Genomic DNA, 21,635 nt, shown 5'->3' on the forward strand with positions numbered 1-21,635 from the left:
ATTTTGTTTTATCTTTGTTTTCACGTAATTCAATGCACATCAGCAGCAGAGTGGTAGAAACCACCAGCCTGGTGTGCCAAAGGAGCTCAAGGAATCGAAAGTGCCAACGAACCTCTCCCCTTTGGTGCAGGTCTCCTCTCAGGCATCCCAAACAGAGCAAACAGAGCAGACTGGGTTGCACTTGGTGTACCCCTCCTTAAGTTGCCGTTTTAATTAACTTTTCAGTCTTTAACCATCTCAGTGCTTGCACTTGTGCCCTGGCAGGAGAAGCAGAATTTTCCCGGTGGCAGACAGGGTTTTGCACGCGAGCCTCATCCTCTCAGAGCTCTCAGCACATGGACACAGGTTTTCTGGCTGGCCAGTGGTTTGTTTTATACCTGAATTCTCAGGCAACTCAGAACCGTGGCAGGAGATTTCATGCTGCACAAAGCTGCTTATCAGCATCAAAAGAACTGAATTAAGATGGTTGGGAGAAGAAGAAAGAAAGAAAGAAAAAAAAAAAAAAGATTTTTCAAGTAATGCTTAAGTTCCATTAAAGGAGCATGAGAAGAGGGTTTGCTTTTCAGCTTCGGGAGAAACTGTTCCCCTTTTCCTGGACCCTTTGAAGTGCACCCGAGTCTCGAAAGCTGTGTAGGAATAACTTGGCTGTTTGTACACAAAGAGCTGCCAGGGAAAGTTTATAGCAGCAATCACCAGCTCCTGCAGGATCCTTAGCAGAGGAACATTAATAAACATTAAAGAGGAGCGTAAGCTCGGCATCTTTCTAATTAAGAGTGGGAGAGGCTGGCAGATGAGGTCAGTCCCCAGATGGGGTTGAAGGGCAGTGTAAGCACGAGAGAATAAATTCAACGCAAAGGTCATCTGTATGGATTAAATGATCTGAACAGTCAATTCCAGAGCCATCTTCTGCAATTAATATTGAATTAAAAATAGAAACACTATAAAGTTTAGCTTTTAACCAGCAAAATTATTACATGTCCCATAAAACCTTTAAATGCAAGAGTGTGCATCCTCTCTCTCCCCTATAGAGAGCAGGCTGCTGTGGCTGTGAGTCACTGAGAAAGGGCATCCCAAGGGCAGGCAGCCTCTGCACCTTTAAAACCCTTGGAATCTCTTCCCAGTGACCAGAGACAGCATTTACCAGCTGAAGGGTTCTTTCCTTCTCATTCAATTGAGAATTAAATGCAACTCCTAATCAGATATTCATCCAAACACGTAATGAATTGAAAGGACTGGAGCAGCCCGTGCTCGGCAGCGATTGCACGTTTCAGAGGGGCAGGGGATGGAGGAGAGGCCCTGGAGGGCGGTTCAGGTGAAATCTGCTGCTCTCCAGCCCCACCCTGCTGCCCTCACCCCTGTCCCAGGAGCTGCAGAACAGCTCAGAGCCAGCAGCTCCCAAAGAACCCCTGGTACCTCTTCGCTTTGCATTTCTCCCCGGGCCTCTCCTGACAGTGCCAGCAGCATTTGTTTAGTGAATCTGAAATGTTCTGTCTCCTCTGACTTTGCTGCCCCAGAACTAGGCCACCAGGAAGTCACCAGAGGAATATTTGTTCTTCAGCACTTGAGTCCTTTGTAACCTACTTCTGAGTGTTTAACCTACACCACCAGAAGGAAGCTGGAAAAGGAGGTTTAGGTTCATTACATGAATTCTCACGGCTGGAGAACACAAGAAAAAGTCCCTTTGTTTCCCTAAAGTCCTTTCACTGGGCTGAAGCTGGAGAAATTTAGGTCTGGTTCCCAACTCTGCACCCATTTCCTGCTTGATTTTCCAAAGGCTCACACTCCCCAAGCTTCAGTGCCCTGGAAGTGGAGATAATACTGACTTGTTTTCATATGAGCTGGAGATATTTTCTACAGCACTATGAAAATAAGAAGTAATCCAGTTCAAAGACTTGTTTTTGCTTCCCTCAAAGTCAACCATAAAATCCCCTCTACTTCAGTAGCGCAGGATCCATGGGTTTTTCTCTGAAAGTTCGATAGACCTTCCTCCCTTTATTCTCAGGTCCTGCTGTTTATTTTTACTTATTACATGAGATTTGTCATTGTTTTCAAGGGTACAGAGGTGTAAGTGAAAACCTTAAATCCTCAAATCAGGATCTGATTGTCAGGAGCTCTTTGCCTCCCTCTCTGCTTTTGAGCAGCAATCCTGGGAGCTGTGACCTTCCCCGGTCGGATTTTCCGCTTCACCCTCAGCTCTGCTCAGGGACAATTCTCAGAGGAGCCTTTGCCCCTGCAGTGGATATTCCCTGGCTTTGGAAAGCTGCTGCTCAACCTCTCTGGACCTGCAGCAGCAGCCTGGATAATCCTCTGTGGGAGGAGGCAGAATCCTCAGCATTCACGGGAGCGTCCATCCATCCATCCATCCATCCATCCATCCATCCACCCATCCATCCACCCATCCATCCACCCATCCATCCATCCATCCATCCATCCATCCATCCATCATCCCTCATCCATCCATCCATCCCTCCATCCATCCATTCATCCCTCCTTCCATCCATCCATCCATCCATCCCTACATCCCTCCATCCATCCATCCATCCCTCATCCATCCATCCATCCATCCCTCCATCCATCATCCATCCATCCATCCATCATCCATCCATCCAACATCCATCCATCCATCCATCCATCCCTCCATCCATCCATCCATCCATCCATCCATCCATCCATCCCTCCATCCCTCCATCCATCCATCCATCCATCCCTCCATCCATCCATCCCTACATCCCTCCATCCATCCATCCCTACATCCCTCCATCCATCCATCCCTACATCCCTCCATCCATCCATCCATCCCTCATCCATCCATCCATCCATCCCTCCATCCCTCCATCCATCCATCCATCCATCCCTCCATCCATCCATCCCTACATCCCTCCATCCATCCATCCCTACATCCCTCCATCCATCCATCCATCATCCATCCATCCATCCATCCCTCCATCCATCCATCCATCCATCCATCCATCCATCCATCCCTCCATCCATCCATCCATCATCCATCCATCCATCCATCCATCCATCCATCCATCCATCCCTCCATCCATCCATCCATCATCCATCCCTCCATCCATCCATCCATCATCCATCCATCCATCCATCATCCATCCATCATCCATCCATCCATCAGGGAGAGCAGGCAGCCAAAGGCAATCAGCTTTCCTGGGATTCTGATAATGCAGCACAATTAATGACTTCTTACCCAAGCCCTGCTGCATATATAAATTAAATTAGCAGGACATTTATGTATATTTTTATATATATGCACACACAGGTATGTGAAATACACCCTGCCTTGAATGGCTCTTCTAACTTGGAGATGGAATGCAAGAGGTAAAACTGTTGAAAATCTCAAACACATTCTCCATCATTCCTCCCGTGACCCAGGGATGATTCCCATGCAATCACATCCATGTAAGAAAAAAAAAACCCTTTTGGAGCATCTCATACTTTTGTTACTAATTCTGGTTTGCAAACAACCGCCTGGTGTTACTGTTGAAATATGTCAGAGCTGTTAAATGCCCGTATAAATAATAAATGGGAGGGCTTGTACTAGGACTGAGGTCTCTGCATCAAGACATAGACAGTGTTATGTTTTATTAATAATAATTTGAAAACCACAGTGAAGTAGGAAAATGGCTCCTGTGCCAGGATCTTAAAGCCCTGGTTCCCAAGCAGCACAGCCCAGAGTGTTCCCTGCAGGATCTTTGCACCCTGGACCCTTTCCCTGAGGTCCTGTCCTTCAGGAGAAGGGGCAATCCCTCCCTGGGAAGAAGCACCACGGTGATTAATTAAAAATAGAAACACTATAAAGTTTAGTTTTTAACCAGCAGAATTATTTTTATGTCCCATAAAACCTTTAAATACACCCTGCTCTTGTATTTAAGAGCTCTGCCACCTTCACCAGGTGAATTCACCAATTGGCCTGAGCTGACACTCCTGTCCCAACTCAATATTCTAATTCTGCAGAAATGAGCAATGCTTCTGCCTCTGAAATACCAGTTTCCATTATATCTCTAACACAGCTGTAAGAATCATCCTCTGATTTCCATCTGTGGCTAATTGTGCTACAATTATAGGGGAAAAAAAAATAAATATTGTGTCGTGGAAGTGCGTAAGGTGGTTGTTTCAGCAGAAATAGCCTCGTGCATCTCTAAAAAGGCCCCTTAGCTCACAACAGGCAGCGACAGACGGAGTCTGATTTACATAAATGACACAAGCACCGAGTTCTTTTCACGTCAGCCAAAGATCCCAACAGCGTTTATGGAAAGTGCTCAGCCCGGGCTGTGTGTGTCACACCGAGGATTCCCTGCCCAGGGTCAGAATTCCTCCTTCCCTTCTGTCCCTCAGAGCATCCTCGCTGGAGCACACAGCCCTGCAAGGATGAGCTTGAAGAGCGATCAGGTTCTTTAAAACCAGAGTGTGATCCCTTAGAACACCAGGGCTTGGGGGACAGCTTTTTTTTTTCCCCTTTTTTTTTTTTTTTTTTCACCTCCAGAATTCAAAGATTCCCTCCCGTAGAACAAGTCTGCAGCAGAGCAGGTGAAAGAGCGGATTTTACATCTTAGGAAGGTTCTGGGGATTGTCCTGCCGTCCCGCCCTGCACACACTGTGCTTCTGGCCGGGAGAGCATCCTCACAGCCACAGTGCTGCAAAGCCGCGGGGACAGAACAGATAAAACTGATGGAAGTGCAGCAGGGTCACAGCACCCTGAGCACCCCCTCAGCACACAGAGATGCACCCTGCGTGCCCTGCACAGAAACCTGGCTCACAGCAACGCCCAGAGCCCGAGCGCTGCTCCAGACAGGGCCCCGCTTTCTGTAAATCTGAGCAGCGTCCCGTGGTGTGAAATAGTGACTGCCGGAACACTCATGAATATAAATGCACTCTGAAAATTGCCCAGCTGAAGGCCAGCCTTTACTTATCTACGGAGTTTGTTATGTGTGAGAAATCACTGAAAGTCAAACTAGTCCATTTACTTGCCCAGAGGACCTTACAGGAATCTACATCTGAAAGAGCAGCGAACTGGCACCTTATGAATATTAAAGAACTCCCCAAACAAATTCTTCAGCCCTGGTGTAAACTGCGGGAGTGAAACATCAAAGCAGCCTCCAGGGAATGAATTTTGTTGACATTTTACATCGATTTAAAAAACCCCTGATCTTTGTTAAGCCGCACCTAATGTTGAAATACCGGCAAAGTCCGAAGGCAGAGAACGTTACCCTGGCATACAAAAAAAACACAAAAACAAAACCAAAAAAGTGTCACAGAGGTTTGAGTTTGTTCTAACATCCCCACAGCCCTGCCCTGCAGTGGAGCTGGCTCAGGTGAGCCTGAGCTGCACCTGAACCACAGCACGCACTCGGTTCAGAGGGAGCTCCAGGGAGATGTGCAGGGGCTGCGGGCACGGGCCAGGCTCGGCTGGGATGGGTTTGGTCCCTGTGGGGCTCCAGCAGCTCCAGCAGCTGCTCCCCGAGCTCCTCACACAGCCCTGGCTGCAGCTCCATCCCCAGAGACTCGGGAGCCAGGGCAGCTCCTGCAGCTCCTGCAGCTCCATCCCCAGAGACTCGGGAGCCAGGGCAGATCCTGCAGCTCCTGCAGCTCCTGCAGCTCCATCCCCAGTGACGCGGGAGCCAGGGCAGCCCCTGCAGCTCCCACAGCCCCTGCAGCCCCTGTATCCCCTGCAGTCCCTGCAGCCCCTGCAGCCCCTGCAGCTCCCACAGCCCCTGCAGCCCCCGTATCCCCTGCAGCCCCTGCAGCCCCTGCAGCCCCCGTATCCCCTGCAGCCCCTGCAGCCCCTGCAGCTCCCACAGCCCCTGCAGCCCCTGCAGCTCCCGCAGCCCCTGCAGCCCCCGTATCCCCTGCAGCCCCTGCAGGGTGAGAGGGGCTCTGAGCCCCGAGCTGCCGGAGCTGCCACAGCCCCGGGCTGCGGCTCAGACGCACCCCGCGCACTCCCTGCTCCGCGTCGCAGCCAAACACGCTCGGGAGCAACGGGGGGATGTTAAATTAAGCTATGGTGAACCTTCTGGGGAAATTCAAGGGTACTTAATTGCAGAGTATTTGCTTTCGCCTATTTCTCCCTTTTTATTTGGCAAATGCTTATGAGCAAACTCCGTGTTTAATGAGGAGGAAAGCAGTGATGAAAAGATACACTTTTTTTTTTTTTTTTTAAAACATCTTTAATCTGAATTCCTGCTGGTGCTGCACATTTTCCCAATAGAATGCTTACAGGTGATGAGGTTACCCTGCAATTTTTTTGCAGATTACACCCCAGACTGAATCAGGAGACAGATATATAGATGTATAGATATAAACATAGATATGGATAAAAACTTGCAGGTAAAACGTTCAGCTCAGCAAGCAGAGCCCCAGTCCCTCTGTGATTTGAGAGTGCAGATGTTGGGCATGGTGTGCAACGCACACAGATTTATTTGCAGAGCGAGGAGAGGGGCCTTGCTTCCAGCGGCATTGATCACTTGACATCCTTGCTCTGACTCTAAATTTGTCAGGGAACAGGGAGGTGTCACTTCCAGCAGGACTGGGAATAGAATCGAGGCTCTGTCCCTGACCCAGCTCTGCCGAGAGAGGAAGCTGTGTTCTGAGCAGGGAATTGCTGTCACCTTGAGCGGGGCTGGGAGGAGCAGCCCCTCCCGGGTGACACAGCGTCCTGGGCAGCGGCTGGAGCCTTCCATCTGCAGCCTTCTGCTTTAAATCTGAACAGGAATTCACTGAAATCTTGGTGCAGACTAAAAGTCACCCTCTCCTGACAGGAAGCGGTTGTGTGAGAAACACATCTCGGGCTCTGTGCGAGCCATGAAGAGCCAGGTAACCACAGCAGCTGATATCAGCACTGATAAATATAGACACTTCTTATATAAGAAGGGACATTCAGGTCGCTGGTTTTTCAGGAAGATGTTCTCATCGATTTCCAATAGGAAATTCTGATCTTAAATATTGTCCAAAATGGCATTTCGATATTACTAACGCCACGCACTGAATAATGTGAACGCTTAATCTAAGTGTAAATAACGATTATGGAAATAGCGACTGGACACTGCCAGTGCAAAGAGCAGAGCCCCTCAGACAAAGAGCAGGAGGAAACACTGGGGATCAGGGGAGGAAAGGATTGCTCCTCACTTTTAGGCGAGACAGGAGGAGAAAAGAGCTGCCCAAGGTCACACCAAGAGCCACAAGCCCCATCCCTCAGAGCCTCTCACTTTACGCCTGCAGCTGACACCTCCAGGGCTCCTGTGCCAATAAATCTCCAGGCAGAAGGAAAGGGGAAGGAAGAGGGAAGCTGCCTTTGGGCTAAATCCCCTGCTAGAAATGACAAATGAAGGACAAACACGTGAAGTTTATCAACTAAATAAATCTTAAAATAAAAGGATTTGGGAGCACTGTCATGATCTCGGTGCTTACATCAAGCACAAGCTGTGCATATCTTCATATTACAGTTACTGGTAGGAAAACAAACTGGATTACCAGGGCTTAGTGCTTAAGCAGTCTGTTCCACCAGCAAGGCAAGGAACTTTGGCTCTTCTGGTATTACAGATGAGATTTAGACAGGACAGAGAAAAGACAAGGATCAGACTGTTTTCCTGTTCAGAGCACAACGATTATGCTAAATAAATAAAATTAAAATCACAAAACCTTCCCAGCTCATACTCATAATTCCCAGCGCGGCTGGAGGTGTGTGAGCTCTGTGAAGCCAGCCCGAGTTTTACTCTCATTTTCCTGACACATCATCAAAGCTGCCACTCTCACTGATGGGCAGGGGGGTTTTTAGCTCTGTTTTCAGAGGACAGAGTCACTACATGAGATAAAATTATATAAAATAATATTAAAATATTATAACCATGATGGCAATAAGGCTCATTTTACTGGGAAAACTCTGGTTCCATTAAAACCTAAACACAACCGTTCATTTTAACGGGAAATTATTTCATTTTAAAAATAAAAACAGCAATAAAACTTCCCTCCCAGCAGAGCAGCAGAGAGAGTCGGGATGCACTGCCAGGGTTCCTGCAGCAGCCAGAAAGATGCACAGGGAACCATAAAGGTTGGAAAAAACCTCAAAATCCAACCTTTTAGGGACAAACAGCTCTCACTGCACAAATGTCTGACCCAAGCCCTCTTTATGGGATGATTTTTAAGGCCCCTTCCTGCCCAAACCACTCTGGGATTCTCTCCTTAGCTTCAGCAGCTCCAGTTTGGGGAAGGATGTCTTCTCTTCTGTTCTCTTGCCTGTCTTCTTCAAAATGAGGAAAAAGGTGATCTCCCCTAAGAACTGCTCAAATGGGAGATATTTTTAGAAGGCATTTTTGATCTAGCAGTGGATAAAAGAGGGTTTAGACTTGCAGGGGCTTAACTGCCCCCGAGATACAAAAGGCACAAAATGTGCCGAAATCGGAGGAAATCCGTGTGCTGAATCCAGGAGCTTAAAGCTCAGCCACCGATTTTCCTAAAGCAGGAAGAGTGAGAAATCGGGTTTGTTTCCCATTTATTCCCATTAATCTCTTCTCCCAGGTGAGAACCCGCAGGACAAGAGGAAACTGCCTCGGGTTTTGCCAGGGCAGGTTCAGGTTGGATATCGGGAAAAAATCCTTCATGGAAAGGGTTGTGGGGCACGGGCACGGCTGCTCAGGGCAGGGGTGGGGTCACCAACCCTGGGAGGGTTTAACAGCGGTGTGGAGGTGGCCCTGGAGGTCAGGGGTCAGGGCTGATCACCTGGAGGTCAGGGGTCAGTGATGAACAGCTGGAGGTCAGGGGCCAGTGATGAACATCTGGAGGTCAGTGCTGAACACCTGGAGGTCAGGGGTCAGTGGTGAACATCTGGAGGTCAGTGATGAACACCTGGAGGTCAGTGCTGAACACCTGGAGGTCAGGGGTCAGTGGTGAACACCTGGAGATCAGGGGTCAGTGATGAACACCTGGAGGTCAGTGCTGAACACCTGGAGGTCAGGGGTCAGTGGTGAACATCTGGAGGTCAGGGGTCAGTGCTGAACACCTGGAGGTCAGTGATGAATATCTGGAGGTCAGGGGTCAGTGATGAACATCTGGAGGTCAGTGCTGAACATCTGGAGGTCAGTGATGAACATCTGGAGGTCAGGGATCAGTGATGAACACGGTGCGGATGCCTGAGCGTTGGGCTGTGGGATCCTGCAGGATTAACAATATGATGATTCTGTTCAGGACCTCTAATAAAACCCCCAAACATCCAACAAATCCCTGGCGCTCAGCTCTCCCTCCCCTGATCCCCTGGGCAGCCTGGGAGGGGCTGTGTCAGTCTGTGGGGGTCTCAGAGCTGTCACAGACCTGTGCCATCACCACAGAAATCCCCACCGCACCCAGCTGGGGACAGTGCCCATCTCCTGCAGGACACACTGCCTGGCACCTGCACCCTGCCATCCATCCTTCCCCACAGCAAAAGAAAGAAGGGAAAAGCCTGCAGCAGAACCTGGGCTCCTGGCTCTTTGTTCTCGGGGGTTTTGTGCTTTGCTTTGGGTTTTGTCGGCTTGTTTATTCCGAAATCACCTCGGGAAATGAGGCTGCCGCACATCCCTGCCGTAGATAAATTCCAATAAAGGTGTCTGTGGTGGTTGGCACCTGCAGGGAGGACGGGGAATCAGTAATTGCCAGGGAAGGAATTCACAGGCAAGTGTTTTATGGAGGCACGGAGTCAGACTCAGGATCCCGGGTGTGGGATCCGCGGGGAAGAGCTCAGCTTCCCCAGGTGCATAAACAGCATCAGGAAGGAAAAGACATCTCAGGAATGCTCGGCTTCCTCCTGGGAGATCTGAGAGAAAATAAAGGCTGAGGAGGGAGAGGGGAAATTCTTCACAGCAGACATGGGAATGAAGTAACACATGATGGTTTAAATCTCAGATTGAGCAAGTAATGATGAAAAATCTTCTAGGACGGGAAGGGAATTAGAAAATAAAACCTGCTGACGGGGGAAGCTGTGAATTTCCCAACTGCACAAGACATGATGGGAAGGACCAGGCAGGGGATTTAGGACTAGACAAAAGATTTACTAGTGGAAGCTGCAAAATGGTAATTTCATCGTGTAGTCATGGTACCAGAAAACAAACCAGACAACTGAGAGATTCGTTTTCTTATGAAATACTTATGAATGTGCATAAAAATCTGGCTGCTTGAATGCAAAAAATACAGAGCAAAGGGCCTGAGGTATCTAGAGAGATGAGAAGGCATCAGCTCAGTCCTGAGATGCAGATCTCAAGCGATTTATTCTTATAATCTGCTCCTGCTCACGCAATGCTCACACACACTTAGAGAAACAGAGCAGGGGTTGATTTTGGTGATCGTCCCTTCGTGCACTAATTATTTTCATTAGCAAGTTCATTTCCAGCATGAGCTGTCTGCTTTCCCATCTGGGAGAAACTCATTGGTGAAGGCCAAAGTTCAACAACACCAACTTTGGGAGCGTTTACCCGAGGAAAGGAGCCTGGGGTGCGTGGTGTGAGCCTGGAGGGAGCAGGAGCAGGCAGGGACACGGGGACACGGGGACAGAGGGACAGAGGGACAGGGGGACAGAGGGACACGGGGATATAGGGACGCAGGGACACAGGGACACAGGGACACGGGGACACAGGGACAGAGGGACAGAGGGACAGAGGGACAGAGGGACAGAGGGACACGGGGATATAGGGACACAGGGACACAGGGACATGGGGACACAGGGACACAGGGAAACAGGGACACAGGGACAGAGGGACACGGGGACACAGAGACACAGGGACACGGGGACACGGGGACACAGAGACACGGGGACACAGGGACACAGGGACACAGGGACACAGGGAACACACAGGGACACGGGGACACAGGGACACGGGGACACAGAGAGCACACAGGGACACAGGGACACCCTCTGTGACACAGGGAGCACACAGGGACCCTCTGTGACACTGGGGGACAGGAGCTCTGCAATGAGGGATGGACGAGCCAAGGGACGTTCCCAGAGCCCCAGCCTGGGTCAGCTCAGGGTCCCTGACCCCAGAGGGGCTGGGACGGCACCAGTGCCCATCCCCTGCACCAGCGGCCATCCCCTGCACCAGTGCCCATCCCCTGCACCAGTGCCCATCCCCTGCACCAGTGCCCTGTCCCTGCACCAGTGCCTGCTCCCTGCACCAGTGCCCATCCCCTGCACCAGTGCCCTGTCCCTGCACCAGTGCCCTGTCCTTGCACCAGTGCCCATCCCCTGCACCAGTGCTCATCCCCTGCACCAGTGCCCTGTCCCTGCACCAGTGCCTGCTCCCTGCACCAGTGCCTGCTCCCTGCACCAGTGCCCATCCCCTGCACCAGTGCCTGCTCCCTGCACCAGTGCCCTGTCCTTGCACCAGTGCCCTGTCCCTGCACCAGTGCCTGCTCCCTGCACCAGTGCCCTGTCCTTGCACCAGTGCCCTGTCCCTGCACCAGTGCCCTGTCCCTGCACCAGTGCCCATCCCCTGCACCAGTGCCCTGTCCTTGCACCAGTGCCTGCTCCCTGCACCAGTGCACACTCCCTGCACAGAAGGGAATTTCACACCCTGGCAAAGTGCCCGCCTGCATCCTGCAGGAGGGAAGGAGCAGAAAACGAGTTTTGAGCAGTAACATTTAAGGTGACACTATCCATCACAGGCAAACTTGGACAACTCTGCTTGATTTCTGCTGAGGATGATAAAACACTCCAGCGAAGAAGAAAATAACAGGGACTTTTGGGCAGAGCTATTTTTCTTCTTGATTTTCTTTCTATTTGAAAGAAAAATCCTGTTAAATCTGAAGTGGTTTTAATCAAATACAGACAAAGGAAATGGAACTATTCACAAACCAGCCTCTATTCCTGTTTGTCTTTTTTGTTACTTTCACTTTAAAAGTTTGGGGTTTCAATTGTTTTGCTTCTTAACAAAAATCCATAACATTCCAAGCAAAACCTGACACGTGTGAGCAAAGTCCTTTAGTCCATCTTTGAAAAAATTCTGAAGTAGAACAAAATATTCAATCAGCTCCAGACTCAGAACGCTTCCCTGGAGGCGTCGGTCTGGCAGCATGTAGGTGAATTTTATTTCTTACTCAGAAAAATTATCTGTGTGTTATTAAACCTGCTCAGGAGAACAAATGGAGAAGATGTCCCAAAATCTAGGGAACCAACTCCCCTTGTCCTGGCACCGAACCCCAAGCAAGCAAAGGCTCTGCTCACACTCCCCTCTGCTCCCAGAGGAAACAGGATAAAATCCTGGGATCGCTCAGAGCATTTGGCTTCCACCTGAGCAGAAAAGATTCTCTGGTTTGGCTGCCACACACTTCTTAGAATAAACTTCCTGTGGCAGCGTGGTGTTTAAAGCTCACCTTTTTTTAAATAAAGGAGATAAAAGAGGTAAAAGATGAAAGAGTGGAGAGCATAAGAAACAGCTGTTTGTTTTCACTGCCTCCTGTGACAGCCTCTGCTGCCCTGCACTAAGTGAGTTTGGATGGGATTTAAGGTCCCTCCCCACCCAAACCGTTCCATGGTTCCATGAAATCCTTGAAGCACAACGCAACCATTCCTCACTTCCCCTGGTTCTGCCTCGCCTAGAGAAAAAGCTCAGACCTGTGCACCCCAACCCTCCCTGCCCAGCCCTCGTGGAGCTCAGGAGCTCTAAAGGAGACACCCAGAACCCCGAGCTGCTTCCCCAGCCCCCCTCGGCAACATTTGCAACGTTATTCAGGATTTTAGTGAAGGGCAACGGAGCCAACTCCTCCCAAACCTTGGTGATCTCAGTAATATCCTGGGCACACAGAGCCAGCCCACGAGGAGCAGCCCCGTGTTTGAATTTCTGCACTGACATTTGGCCCGTTATTAACGGGATTTGTCCCTCACGTCTCCGGTCTGCGCTCGGAGTTTCTGCAGAGCTGAACTGCAGCATGAGCACTCGGATGCTCCTGCAGCCCCTCCTGTCACCGGGATGTGGCTTTTATTTGCACTGCAGGCCTGAGCCAAGTAAATCCTCAATTCCTTTTATCTGTAACCATCTGATGATAAATGTCACATTATTGGGATCGTTTTCTCCTGGAAGGGACAGAAGTAAATATTCAGGGAACATGAAGACCTTGGATTGCATTTTATATCTCGGGAAAGAGAAACTTTAATCAGCTCTGTCCCAAACTAACTGGAATTTTCTTGACATGGGAATGCAGTGAGTTTCCAATATTAGAATTCAGAGGAATCCTGGTGGAGGGACCTGGTCAGGGACAGAGGGACAAAGGTTTTGCATAATGATTGCAATTCTTGTCTCTATGGATATTATCTATTGTATATTTCATCTTCCAGTGCATCTCCTGTCCTGTACAGAGACGCCTGGGACGTTCTCTGTTACAAATACTCCACTACAACTCACTCCCTTTTCTCCCAGTCACTCCTTCAACTTGTCTGAAACTGTTTCCAAGTTTAACTTTCCCAGTGTCTGTAGCTTTCAAAAAGCCAATTCTTAAAAAGCTAATTAGTTCCCCATAGGCTTTTCTCTCTCTTTTTTTTTTTTTTTTTTTTTTTTTTTTTTTTTTTTTTTTTTTTTGACTCAGTAAATATTTCTGAGATGGCTTTTTGTATAATCAGTGTTAGCAACTCATTAAAATGCACAGTATGTGGATCATTTGGAATGTGACATGGCTCAGCATGGACACTCAAGCTGCTTAAAAAGACAGAAAAGAAAAAGATGAGGATGAAATGAAAGCCAAAAGCCAGCATTTCCTTTAAGCTGACACCACAGTTAAGGACTTAAGACAGGGCAGGGAGCCTTCAGCCCTGCTATTAGGAGAAAAGTCTAATTGCTCAATGCACTGCCTGCCCTCTCCAGCCTGTATGTTCTCCAAAAAGATTCCTTTTACAGGGGGTTAGGATGCAAAAAAAAATAAAAAGGATTCTCTGAGCAGGTAATTGTATAAGGTTTTCACTCCGAGTAATATGAGGATTCTTCTTCTATTAATAATGAATGAAGTAATTTAAAAGGCCTTTAGTGTGTGCAGCCAGAAATAAATAATGCCTTAATGTGGGACATTTTATTTTCCATTAAAACAAACACTTTTTAAGAAGTGGGCATTACTGAGCAGCACTCGGTTGCTCTCACCCTCACCAGCACATCACCATCCTCACCATCTCCATCCTCACCATCACCATCCTCACCATCACCATCCTCACCATCTCCATCCTCACCATCACCATCCTCACCATCTCCATCCTCACCATCACCATCCTCACCATCACAATTCTCACCATCTCCATCCTCACCATCACCATCCTCACCATCACCATCCTCACCATCACCATCCTCACCATCACCATCCTCACCATCTCCATCCTCACCATCTCCAACCTCACCATCTCCATCCTCACCATCTCCAACCTCACCATCACCAGCACATCACCATCCTCACCATCACCATCCTCACCATCTCCATCATCACCATCTCCATCCTCACCATCTCCATCCTCACCATCACCAGCACATCACCATCCTCACCATCTCCATCCTCACCATCACAATTCTCACCATCACCATCCTCACCATCACCATCACCAGCACATCTCCATCCTCACCATCTCCATCCTCACCATCTCCATCCTCACCATCACCAGGGGCCAGGGACAGGCTGGCAGCGAGAGCTGAAACCCTGAGCTGGACTGGGAGCACTGGGGGAACCGGGACAGGCTCCCTGTCTGCTTGGAGCAATTCCTGTCAGCTCCAGCAGGAAAAGGAGGGAGAGCAAAGAAAGCCCTGACCAAGCCTCAGCTTTGTGCGGGTCCCAGAGCGCAGAGGCACCGAAATCCCAGCGCCAGAGCCAGGGATGACAGAGGCAGCGTGGAGAGGGGGATTAGGGGAGGGATGAGCTGAGCATTGCCAGAGAGGCTCCTCTCAGCCCTCCTGTGACTGATGCACGGGATAAAGTTCTTCTGTCCGGGAAGAAATCCATCCCCGTCCTGCCGTGGCTGCAGCCCAGCTGCAGGATTTGGGGGATCCGTGCCCGTGGTGATCCCATCTCCCAGCAGCACAGCTCTGCAGGTGTCCTTGCAGGGAGCAGGATCCTCACTCCCGCTGAAATCCCTCTTGTAAAAGTCTCTAATGATATTTCCTCCCCTGCGCCGTTTAATGAATGGTAATAGGGAACACTTGATTAGAAGCCTTTCATCATTTTAGGACTAGGGGCTTTAGCTTTCTGACCTACTTTTCTTGCCAATGAAATTCTATTTTTAGCTTCAACTCAAGGTCTGAATGTTACCCAAATTCAGACCATCTGTTTTAACTGCCTACGGGCTGAGAAGTTGATCCAAGCCAGGAGGAAGAAACTGAGCCCGTGTGTTAACATATGAAATATTCTCCACCTTTTGCGTATTAAATAACCTACTTATTTTATTCCTGAGTCCACACAAACATTCCTGTTTCCTCGGGCAGGGCCTGCTGTTGTTGTAAGGGATATTCCTGCCACCAGTTGCACTCAGGTCTCCTTTTCTGTACAGCTGGAGGGATGAGCAGCCTAGAACAGACTCCAAGTTCACCTTATCCCTTGGTTTGGCTTTGATGAGGGTTGGTACAGGCTGCTCTGGGAAATCCATTGGGGAATAACTTCTCCTCTCTCCCTAATTCTCAGCATTGCAGAAGCAACAGAAGGTGCTTCTCCTCAGAGGAGGACAATTTTGAAGACATCTCTGTCCTTTTATCACACAAAACTCAGTAAGAAACATGAATTTATAAACCAGAACAATAGCTAAAAAAAAGGCAACTTTACCTGGAAAATCCCTACCTAAGCAACTGCTGACCACAGCTTTACTAAAAATCAAAGTGAATCCAAGTGCTGAGGATGAGCTGCTGCTGGAGCTGATGGGCATCTCCAGCCTCATCCCTCACAGCTTGGCTGAGGGCTGGAGTTGCAGCAGGATTTCTAGAGCATCCATGAAAACATCACCAAATGAATTATGCCAGGGAAAAAGCAAACAGTAGTGTGAAACCATGCCAGATCTCGCAGTTGAATACCCAGCTGGGGAACTGCCCAGCTCCAAACAAGGCAGAAAATAAGTATATTTAATGTAAAAGAATCCTAGCATGAAATAGGCTCTGTACTTCCCCGGCCACGGCTGATTTGCTGTTCAAGGCTGGCATTTGACAGCCTGTTTGCAGATTCTCTCGCTTCAGAGCCATCCTGGCTCTGTTTACAGCTCAGCCTGGCAGGAGCCACCAGGAGCCCCCCAGCCCAAACCACTCTGTGCTCCTGGGGCTCCCTAAAACACAACTGGACACCCCTGGAGATGTTCAGGCTGGAGAGGACGGGGCTCTGGGGGACCTGAGGCATGTGGAAATGTCCCTGCTCACTGCAGGGGGGTGGAATAAATGGCTTTTAACAGGTCCCTTCCAAGCCAAAGCATTGCCTGAGTGGGTGGCAGAGCAGCACGAGCTTTGGGGGCTCATTCCAGCGGGGTGGATTGAGGAATGATGAGTTAAAACCAAAGACCCAAGTGCCCCAGCCCCCTTTGGCACAGCTGTTAATTCCCTGCTCTTTCATCACGCGCAGAACCCAGAGAGGAATGAGCAATGTTTGCTTTTGTTTCCGTTGGATCATTGGAAGTGACACAATCATTATTTCACTGGGGGCTCAGAGCAGCATTAGCGGGATTACTTTGGACTTGCACCTATGAAGTGGAGGGGCAGGAGCTGCCACGTGCAATATTCACAGTCTGCCAACGCCACTGAAGATTTCTAGCTGAATTTTAGCCACTTCCCCCTCCTTTGTGAGAACCACAGCGCTGCCGAGTGAATTGCGCGGGGTATAAAAAATAAAAAATGGATCTCTTGCACCTGGAAAGCAACATGCAGATTCCATGCTTTATTCCAGCTCTTTCGTGCAAAAGGCTTTCAAAATCACGGCCCATTGTGCGGTACATGATGATATTATCCTGTCCCCATTGTCCTAAAGGCAGACGCTTCCAGGCTGGAGCAAAATCTTCTCTCGCCTCTGCAGCGCCGGGCAAAAGGTTAGAGAGATAAAGCAGCTGTTACAGCGCCGTGTGAGGCAGAAATACTGAGCCAGGGGAGGGCATTGTCTCTGTTCCCGGCTCCGGGAGGTTTTCAGCTTTCCCTGGGTGTGAAAACCACACGGATTTGCACTCCTGGGCAGCCGATGTCCCCTGAGCACTTCAACGCCGTGACAAGGAAAAGCGCAGCCTTCCCTTGGGGTGAGTGAGCCACCGTCCCCCGGCCCCTGTGCTGGCCCTGGCACCTCCCCCAGACCCCCAGGGACACCTTGGGGCTGATGCTCTGCCCAGGGACAGGAGGAAGGTGCTGTCCCCCCACACTGCTCCTGGGGGACCCCAGAGCTGCCGCAGTGACTCCCCAGTGGATCACCCGCCCTACGGGAGAGCTGGGGGTGCTCACCTGGAGCACAGAAGGCTCCAGGCAGAGCTCAGAGCCCCTTCCAGGGCCAAAAGAAACCCGTGGAGTCAACAGCTCCGTGCTGCTAAAAACGGCAATTTATAACCAGCAGCCCCTCCCAGCTCTGCGCCTTATCCAGGGCGCAACAAAAAGGCTGCAGGAGAGGAGCCTCCTGTGCAGGGCTGCTCCAGGGTCCCCGCAGAGCTGTCACCTGCCTCCGGGTGTCCCCGTGCGAGATCTTCCAGCTGTTCCAGCACAGCTGCCTGCTCCCGGGGCTGTGGATGCTGCAGGAGCAGCACAGACGCTGCCAGGGGCTGTTTTTCCAGTGAGTCATCTGATGAGATCTTGGGCACCTTATTTATTGCTGTCTCCAGCTGGGGACCTGAGCAGTGCCCAGCCACCTCCGTGGGTAAAGCAGGGCTCAGGAGCAGCCGCCTCCATTGGATAACGCTTCTCTGCCGGCAGGGAGAACAACAACAGCACATTATGTTGTCAGGACTAATAGCTGCTAATTAGGGTGAGTGACATGCGACCCCTTTACTAGCCAAAGAACGCAGAAGGCACACGAGAAATAAAATTTAAGAAAAAAAAAAAAAAATTACAAACCCTTGAAGTTCTACATGCAGTGTTTTCCAGTCTAAGGAGTGACCGCTTAAACAGTCATTTTCTGGTTTTTGGTTTGTTTTTCTTTCCCCTGGTTTGCCTGTTTAGGGTTTCGCTTGAAGTTTAAGCTGTGTGTGCAGTGAATCAGTCTCAGGGTTCAGAGTGCTCCTGTGGTAGGAAATGGAACTGAGGGGACAACAGCAGTGGGAAGGGCAACAAAGCAAATCTGTGCCTTTGGAAACAGGGAATACAGCTGTGGGGAGGCTCTGGAATTCCTGCCAGTGCAGGGAGCACTGAAGGGATGTGGCTGCGAGAGCAGCTCCCCTGCCACACCTTGCACAGGTGAGTGCATCCCGCCTGGCACAGCCAGGGAGCAGAGCAAGGAACCCTGGAATGTTCCAGGCTGGAAGGACCTTAAACCTCATCTCATTCCTGGGGCAGGGCCACCTGCCACCAGATGAATTTTCCATCGAACCCAGCAGCTGAGAACGGGCTCAATCTGCTGCGATCCCAGTGGATTCCTGGCAGAATACCCAGGGAATGTTTCCCTGCAGGCTGCTGGGGACGCTCAGACCCCGGGGCAGCTCCTGCTCTGAAGGGACCCTGCAGCCCTCAGCCAAACGAAGAGAGAGGAATTAATTGCCACTTCCTCAGTGGGGAGCCCAGGTACAGGGAGTTGCAATGATTTACTGCAGGTCACATTAAATCCCATGGAACTCGCAGCCTCCCGTTGTGTCTGTGCAGCTCAAACACCCCCTTGGACCCTCTGAATGTTAAACCATTACCCAGCTCCTCTATCTCCTGGCTGCTCTAATGAGGTTATTGATGAATTGCTTAAAATTTGCACTTTCTGGAGAAGTTTTTTAGATGACAAGTTGCCTTTCACTAAGCAAATTAATGGGAAAGTTGAGTTCTCTCATTCCAGTCTGGGGAAAAAGTAGTTTTGGGTTTGAAATGCCTAATTAGTACTAACTGAAATCCAATAGCTGAGTTTATTTGGCGCTGTACCTGATATAAATATGCCACGGTGCCATTAGTACCTTGTGGGAGCATCAGGACAGAAATAACCTCTCCAGCAATGAATATTGCAGGAGCTGTGGATGTCAACAGAGCAGCAGAACAATTGCAGCTCTGAGGCTCAACCCAAACCCTGCCAAAGTCAAAGGGAGGCCTCTCAGCCAGGGCAAGGGGATGGACATGGAGCTCTGGCTGGGCTGCCTCTGATACACAAAGCTGGGATATTCCCAAAGTGACATTTCCGTGTCACAGGTCAGCCCAGAGATGCTCCCAAGCGCCTGAGGAGCGAGGCAGCAGATCCCCAGAGGGAGGAATCCAGGAGAATCCTCCACGGAGGGCTGCAGCGGTGCAGAATCAGTCACCACTGCTGGGTCCTGTCCCTGCAGCTCCAGCCACTGCACGGCTCCTCATTGCAGCACCTCTCACAGGAGCCCTGCAAATGAAGCTCTCCATCTCCCCACAAAATCCTTCCAGCTCCAAGGGTTTGATCTTTCCTGGGCGTGTTTTAAAGCACCTTCTCTCAAGTCCCAAGTAATGAGGTAACTCTCAGCCTGCGTGTAGGAACAGAACTCCCTGAGACAGACTGTGAGCCAGACACTTATTATTACACTCTCTACAAATGCACAGAAGGGCTTTTTCTCCATGCTCCAGGTCACTGAGATCATGTTTGAGGCATATGATTAATTTTCAGCCTTATTGTGTTAAGGGCCAGCAGGAGAAAAGTGAGATTTTTTTTTTTTTTTAGACCAGTGTTAAATGAGGTAGAAGAACTTGTCACTTAGCAAGAGCTTTGAAATGATCTTTGCATAAAGCAGCAGGTAAAAAGTTAATAGACATGAAGAGCAAGCTATTGATTTGAGGTATTCTGAGGGGGTTTGGTGTGGGTGAAGGCAGGAGAAGGATTCTGCTTGGGATAAATAAGCTTTGGCTAATGGTGCCCGAAGCATTTAACATGCAAAGAGTCCTGCTCTTATTCAGCCCTCAAACCAGCGAGTTCTTGCATGGGACAAGAAGTTCAGCCGATAAAAATGTGTTTTGAAATGTCCGCTTTTCCCTCTTGGATGTCAATTTTTCTTAGCTCAACTCTATTCCCCTCAAAGCTCTTTGTTGGTCATAGCCTGACACCAAATGTAAAAATAAAGCCTCAGTTGTGATAAATAATTTCTCTTTTCAACATTTGCTGCACCAAGCAGCAGAACATCTCAAAGATAAACACAGAAATCCCAGATACCGTCTGACAGCAACCAGGGGCTTCTCTGGATTTCAATTTTCAGTTTTCTGATTTTCTCCAGAGCACCTCCATGGCCTCCTCTGCACCTGCCCCAGCAGCTCCACGTGCTCTTTACCCAACACAAATTACAGCAGAAGATAGTTGGGTCCAACCCAATGCAGAGGGTTGCAGAAAAATGAATATTTTTCAGCTGGTCTCACATCCCTGAGAATTCCCCTTTTACTGAACACAGATTTGGAACAACCCCCAAATTTCTGACCGTGCAGATGGCAGGGGAGCTGCTGGGGCTGGAGATGGGAGCGTAAATCAGTCCTCATTTGCACCTGGCTGCCAGGGAATGAGGATGTGTGAGCCCGCTCCCCGGCAGACGCGGAGTTTTGGCTTTGCTGGAGCTCATCTGCCCGGCGAGGCTGGTGCAGAAGGAGCCAGGATGTGAATTTAAACACCCCGCAGCTGCCTGGAGCAGCACTTCTGTTCTGCCACTGAGGCACCATTCACTGGTTTCTCAGCCCCAGGCGGGGCAGTGCGGCCGTGCCCTGGTGGCAGCGCCTCGAGCCGTCCCTTGCCCGCAGCTCTGAGCGCCGGTGCCACCCTGCTCGCTGCCCCTGGCGAGGCTGGCACTGAAGGAGTGTCTTTGTGCCCTGCAGTTATGGTGACATGGTGCCCAAGACCATCGCTGGGAAGATCTTCGGCTCCATCTGCTCCCTGAGCGGGGTGCTGGTCATCGCCCTGCCCGTGCCCGTCATCGTCTCCAACTTCAGCCGCATCTACCACCAGAACCAGCGGGCGGACAAGCGCCGGGCACAGAAGGTAAGTGACCCCGCCCTGCCTGTCCCCTGGGGGCTCCCGGGGCACAGGGACACTGTGAGCACAGCTCCACGAGCCTGCGGGCACCTGCCGCCCTCCCAGCCTGTGCTCAATCCCTGCGCTCTCAGATAATCCACCCAAAACCATCCCTGACAAATCCCACACCGTGGCCAGGACCTGCCAGTGCCCCCCAGGCTCTGGAAAAAGGGCACAGAACAGACAAACCCCACCCCAGCACCAAATACAGCACAAAAAACCACGAGGGAAGTGCCCAAACTCCCATCCTGCGACAGACGCTGATGGAAACCCCAGAACACGGGGAGGGACAGAACTGCCAGCGCCCCCAAAACAAAACATGCACCCCAAAATAGAGCAGAATGTGCCACAGTAATTCCTGCTTGGCTTTTCTCCAGGGCTTGTGGTCTGGAAAACCACTGTTATCAAATTTCAGCTGCAGAGCCCCCCAACATGTTTTAATGTTCCAATGGCATCCAACTCCGAGCCACATTTCACACCAGGGTAATGTGGAAGCCTCACACACAGCTGGATGGGTTCTTGTAGAGAATTTTCCTATTATA

At 50.1% G+C, this 21,635-nt stretch overlaps 1 protein-coding gene across 4 annotated transcripts in view; it reads left to right on the forward strand.

The window, feature by feature from the left end:
* Nucleotides 1-21,635, forward strand: part of KCND3 (potassium voltage-gated channel subfamily D member 3) — a 110,408-nt gene that overhangs the window by 61,879 nt on the left and 26,894 nt on the right. For all 4 annotated transcript variants that reach the window (XM_040085490.2, XM_040085494.2, XM_040085495.1 and 1 more), the window contains exon 3: nt 20,898-21,060. In XM_040085490.2, coding sequence (XP_039941424.1) covers nt 20,898-21,060 — 163 coding nt within the window. The remainder of the gene's footprint in view (nt 1-20,897; nt 21,061-21,635) is intronic.

The sequence above is a fragment of the Hirundo rustica genome, chromosome 24 (assembly GCF_015227805.2).
Source record: "Hirundo rustica isolate bHirRus1 chromosome 24, bHirRus1.pri.v3, whole genome shotgun sequence".
Lineage (NCBI taxonomy): Eukaryota > Metazoa > Chordata > Aves > Passeriformes > Hirundinidae > Hirundo > Hirundo rustica.